At 38.5% G+C, this 6,365-nt stretch overlaps 1 protein-coding gene across 3 annotated transcripts in view; it reads left to right on the top strand.

Annotated features, from left to right (window-relative positions):
- Positions 1-6,365, top strand: part of LOC103512361 (acyl-CoA Delta(11) desaturase-like) — a 26,209-nt gene that overhangs the window by 8,608 nt on the left and 11,236 nt on the right. For all 3 annotated transcript variants that reach the window (XM_008477126.3, XM_008477124.3, XM_017445379.2), the window contains exon 5: positions 3,813-4,051. In XM_008477126.3, the coding sequence (XP_008475348.1) occupies positions 3,813-4,051 (239 nt within the window). The remainder of the gene's footprint in view (positions 1-3,812; positions 4,052-6,365) is intronic.

The raw sequence follows: 6,365 nt of genomic DNA, 5'->3' as shown, positions 1-6,365 counted from the left end.
GCTGGTCATGTTTCGGAAGTAGTAAGTGATAGCTGGTCATGTTTCAGAAGAAGTAAGTGATGGCTGGTCATGTTTCGGAAGTAGTAAGTGATAGCTGGTCATGTTTCAGAAGAAGTAAGTGATGGCTGGTCATGTTTCGGAAGTAGTAAGTGATAGCTGGTCATGTTTCAGAAGAAGTAAGTGATGGCTGGTCATGTTTCGGAAGTAGTAAGTGATACCTGGTCATGTTTCAGAAGAAGTAAGTGATAGCTGGTCATGTTTCGGAAGTAGTAAGTGATAGCTGGTTATGTTTCGGAAGTAGTAAGTGATACCTGGTCATGTTTCGGAAGTAGTAAGTGATACCTGGTCATGTTTCAGAAGAAGTAAGTGATAGCTGGTCATGTTTCAGAAGTAGTAAGTGATACCTGGTCATGTTTCAGAAGAAGTAAGTGATAGCTGGTCATGTTTCGGATAGGGGAAGCACCAAAAATGGGAAATTAATATCGATTGGTGATTTGTGCTTCAAATAGGTTCCACTAATGATTTAAAAACCTACCCCCCCCCCAGGTCCTTGCATTTACAAACAAAATAATAATAATAATACTAAAACAAAGCAAGCGCAAAGAACAGAAAAGAAAGACGGACATAATAAACTTTGTGCATGGGAACTGTGGCACATTACTTCCATGCACTACCTACAAAATTTACCTAGAAACCGGTAGTTACATAAACAAGTAGTTATTCAGTACATATTTATTTTATAGCATAGGCAGATTTGGCCAGTAAACCAAAACATCGTACAATAAACAATAACAATTTCTAAACATTGAAATATGAATTGTGATGACGTCATATCGCAGAGATTTGCTTATCGCTACAGACATTGAACTAAGGATCAGCTTGCTAGATAACATACAATAATATGTTGCTACCTATAGTAGGTTACATACCTCGTGCAATATATTGATTACACAACCCACTACTGGAGCTGCGTGGCCCCTTCCTGGAAACCGACACTGTGAGTCGTACATAGAACGAAATTACATTGTGCCTATTTGTAGGTATTAAATTAGCACATGGGAAAAATAACAAGTACTACTAAGATTATACCTGTAACATTTACATATCAGACCGCATATTTACGAGAACGAAATTACATTGTGCCTATTTGTAGGTATTAAATTAGCACATGGGAAAAATAACAAGTACTACTAAGATTATACCTGTAACATATACATATCAGACCGCATATTTACTGTCTTAACCACCCGCTTTATCATTTATCTTCCTAAAAACTAGGTCTGTCCATTCTGCGAGGGGGCAGGCTGGCTCGGAGCCCTTAATAGTCTTTCGACATTGGCTTTGATGGTCATGATCTTTGTGATCATGTCTGCTATCACCGCCCAATTTTCTCGATTCCTGGTCATGAGTTGGATTAAATTCTCTTTACTTATTGTAACCCCCACTATTGAATTTACATCGTCTCTTTCTCGGCACCATCTGGCACAGATAAAGAGTGTATGCTCCGGGTCATCAGTCCCATCACAGAACAGACATTTAGGCGTATCCACCTTACCTATTCTATGGATGTATGATTGAAAACAGCCGTGTCCCGAGAGTGCCTGCGTTAGGTGGAACGTGGTCTCCCCGTGGTTTCTGGTGTACCAATGTTTGAAGTCGGGAATAAGGGTACGGGTCTGTCGCGAATTCTCGCGAGTTCATTATTTTTTCGGCCAGTTTTCTGGACAGTCTAGAATTTAATAGCTCGAATCTCGGAATTTTTCGGACACATTCAGATTTTTCTCTCGGACATTTTTGTATATTTCATGCAGTTCTTAAAAACCTACATATTGTTACTATTGTGCAATACAATTACGGATTTTTTATTTCATTTCGCGGCGGCGGACCTAACTGTGGGGAAATTCTCTTCTCTCAAATACGCTTCCACTGTCATCCACTCCATTTCCCCACATGTTTTGGTAGCAGAGCGAGGTTACGATCCACGGACCTCTGGGTTATGGGCCAAAGTTCACCTTGGCAGAGACAATCGAATTCGTAATGTTGATGTACGAATTTCTAATGGTCAAATTATTACTCGGCCTGTGTCTTTACTTTATCCTTTTGAATTTCATTATTGAAACTCAGATGGATAAAAATGATCGTCTTGTTATCATTTTCTATGTATACTTGTATTTTTTTCTTTTTCATGTCCAATGTTAGGAAATTAATTTTGTACTATCAGATTTCTTTAGATTTTTATAAAAGATGTAGGTATTATTGCTGTTTTTTATAAGTACGGATTTTGGAATTATTGTTTTATAGGTACATCATATCAAAGGTCTTAAAGAGCGTAGTACTTTGGTACAAGTTTGAGATCGATCCAACAACCAGGGCCGGAGTTATGGCCTATTCAAATTTTCATTTTTCCATGTTCTCCCGCCAATGGTGTGAACATCACACGACTTTCTATTACATTAAGTCGGACAGTTCTAAAAGTTTCACCATTCGATTCCGCGTGAAAAATCACATGGGATCAACTATTCACTTGCTTACTTGGTAACGGTTCGCAAATAAAAGGGAAATTTGTTGACACAGGGGAGTATCGAGCCCGCAACTTCTCAACTGTAAGTCAGAGAGTGCTAAAAGTAGCACCATTCGATTCCGCGTGAAAAATCACATGAGATTAACTATTCACTTGCTTATTTGGTAACGGTTCACGAATAAAAGGGAAATTTGTCGACATAGGGAAGTATCGAACCCACAACTTCTCAACCGTAAGTCAGACAGTACTAAAAGTAGCACTCCACCCACTAATATTAAAATCCGTTCACAAAAATTAAATTTCGAAACATCAATTTCACCCCCGGAGGCCATCAGGGCCGGAAGTCTAAATTTCATTTTTGGGGCTGAATTTCAATATCAACTATTAGTGGGACCTATTGTAAGCACAAATCACCAATCGATATGAATTTCCCATTTTTGGTGCTTCCCCTATTGGTGGGAGAACATGGAAAAATGAAAATTTGAATAGGCCATAACTCCGGCCCTGGTTGTTGGATCGAGCTCAAACTTGTACTAAAGTACTACGCTCTTTAAGACCTTTGATATGATGTATCACAAACAGGGGTTCTCATTTAAGATTTTAAAGTTGGCCCCCCTGGGGCCGACCCTGAAAAAGCTCCGGAACTTTTACATAGCCCATAAGAAACTAGAGGTAAATATAAGCTCGTATACAATATTTCAGGTTTCTAAATTCATCCGTTCAAAAATTAAGGTGGGGGGGACTTTATGAATGCCCTGTATTGATGAAGACCGAGGCTCTTGTGTTGATCCCAGACCCTCCAGTTTACAACCTTTGCGGCAATACCTTCTCCGTTATTCTGGGGATTTCGAAAAAGTGTTCGGGGAACTTTTTGTAGCCTTTGACCTGTAGTATTCGCCATTTCCGGGTTGACATCGATTAATACAACACCCTGTATTTATATAAAAAAAAATCTGGTGTGAGCATCACATGATTTTTTTTATCCTATTGAATGATGCTTATTTGGGTGTGCTTCTATTGTAACTCTATTGCGCATATCGTCGCCCTGCGCGCTCCCGTGGCTTCTCGAGGTTGCTTTTGCGGTCACGCTCCCAGGGCTTCGCGGGGGTTTGCGCATGTGGTCGCGTTTTATGCTCCCTGGGCTTAGCGACGTTAAGAAATTTATGAATTGTAGAAGCTGGCCTTTATGCTGTACACTTGAAAAGTTAAGACCCACGCCCCACTATACGTTATTGTTATTCATAGTACCTACTTATAAAAACTATTCTTCCTTCTTCTTCTTTTTTTTTAGACATTACATGAAGCTCATGCCAGTTATATGCTTCGTTTTACCCACCGTAATTCCCATGGTAGCTTGGAGTGAAAGTTTTCTCAACGCCTGGTTTGTAGCGACCATGTTCCGCTATACACTCACTCTCAATGTCACGTGGCTAGTGAACAGTGCAGCCCACATGTGGGGCCAGCGACCCTATGATAAGTTTATTAGTCCGGCTGAGAATCTCGGCGTGGCTATATTTGCGATGGGTGAAGGTGAGTGAATGAAATAATCAAATAGTAGATAATAAGACCTCAGCACTTCTGGTAGAGTTTAGGATGAGTTTTAAGGTGTGTCCAAACAGAGTCGATCGACGAGATAAAACTATGATGTCGAAGCAGTCCACACTGGTTCAGTCGACGGTCGGTCGACTCTGTGTGGACATGTGTCAATACTTAATTGCCAAAGGGTTTGTAAAATAATTTTCACAAAGTATTTTTTTCTTTAAAGTCGAGTTATTTTATTACACATCTTCTGTCAACCTCGGTGCTAACAGGCTGGTTACAGAACTTGCTACTCACAATTTGTACAAGGTGTACATTCCTGCTACATATCTATACAACTATGCCATCTTGGACAACGGCTCAGGGTAGATAGATCTCATCATTTCCAACTAGGTTCTGTGGGTCATTCTCCTAACTTCGGCTTCGTTTCCAAAAAAAAGCCAAAAAACCACTTTTTAAAAAATCACAGGCCTTGGGTCAGTTTTTAGGTCATTTTATTCGATAAACTGTTTCTGTTAAAACCACGAGCCAGAGCATAAAATTTAGATCTTAATACACCTGAGACACGATTTCCAATGTTCAGTTTTGATATGGTTTTTTAAACACTCACTCACTCCGATGGCATATTTGGGATAAATATGTGAATCCCGTGCCGACCAGACTGCTTGCCTCCAAAGAACTCTATGTTGTGTCAACTCCCCCCAGTCGTTCAGCCCCCATCTGTTGCATAGTCTCTTCATCTCGTTGATCCAGCAGCTACGTGGCCTCCCTGGTTTTTTAAAGCTCGAAAAAATTTACGTCATGTCCGATTTACGTTACGGAACACGCGGTTTTTGTCCAAGGAAATTTTTGAGCAGAGGTCTCCATCTTTCAGGAAAACTTCCGCTTTATTTAAGGATCAGAATGAGACCTTTTTTGCCTTTTTAATTCACGTCCTTCCCGGAGAAATAACCACTTGACTACCTGTAAAACATCCTTGATGCTAGAAAACTACTGACCGTGTGTGGGTGTCTTCGGGGATCTGGAATGCTACGAATAACTTCATTAAGCGTTTATTATTTATTGGTGTGAAGCCAGCCACAGATTGAATTCTTTGCTCTGGCGATGCTGTTTACATTTTCTTTGGAAAAAGTTTTCCTTCTTTGGAAAAAGTTTTCCTCTGATTGGTATCAGTTTTTTGAGTCGCGATTTTCCTCTTGTTGAAGTAACATCGTGTGATATTCTCGAACTTTCCGGCTTAGGCCTATTGTGAGTGACTTGAGTTTTTTCTCTTACTTTTGTAATATTTTTTTCTTTTATTGACCGAGTTCTACTTAATCCTTCCTTCATGTAGTCCTCTCTCCCGTTATATATACATTCCACTCTAAAATGAGTGTGAATTCTGGGGGTGATCACCACCAGAACCCCTTTTTCAACCTATATGTTGTAATTATCTTTTTCCTATAATCCATACAAAAGAAATATTTTAAGGATAGTAGGTACTTATGCAAATCATCAACATTTAAAAGATTCCTACAGTTCATGTTGGCTGGAAAAATGTTTTTAATTACCTGTTTTTGAAGAGTTTATAACTCTTCAAAAACAGGTAATTAACAGGTAGGTTTAAGAGTAGTTTTAGACGCAAATCCAAAACAATAGATCCCGTATCTCAATAAAGATTCAAATAAGGATTTATATAGAATCCACATTACTTGTTTAGGTACACATTTTCTTACATGTCTTAATCTATAGCTAATTATTCTTAATTTTGATAACATCTTCTCAATATGTTCTTTAAAATTAAATTTATTGTCTATAAATATACCTAAATATTTCTCTGTATCACTGTATTCTAATTCTAGACAAGAACAGGAACTACACAAGTTGTTATGAAGGCACAAACGAGTGTGACATTTTAAAGTTGAGTATCTACGAGGTAGTTTTTTGTTTGGGCTTTTTATTAACATTACTTTTGTTTTAGAAAAATTCATAAAAATTTCATTTATAAACATCCATTTTTGAATGAGAACAAGATTTCTTTGTAACTTTTGGATGGCAACATTCAAGTCGGAATCTACTGAAACAATGGCCTAGATCGTCAGCAAATTGAAAAGAGGTGACTTCTTTATTTGAAAGAAATTTCCATGTCCAGCAGAGGCATAAATATTGTAAAAACCAGGAGATAAAATTACTGCCTTGAACCAAACCCAGGGTGTAGAGTAATAGGTCTTTGCTGCTACAAATTATACCCTACTTTTAGTGATTTGGAGTCCTGGTTACTTAGAGTAGATTGCTGTAATCAACTCAAAAGTTTATGAGTAATACC

The sequence above is a fragment of the Diaphorina citri genome, unplaced genomic scaffold (assembly GCF_000475195.1).
Source record: "Diaphorina citri unplaced genomic scaffold, Diaci psyllid genome assembly version 1.1 scaffold830, whole genome shotgun sequence".
NCBI classification, from domain to species: Eukaryota; Metazoa; Arthropoda; class Insecta; order Hemiptera; family Psyllidae; genus Diaphorina; species Diaphorina citri.
This window is presented reverse-complemented; position numbering and strand designations above follow the sequence as displayed.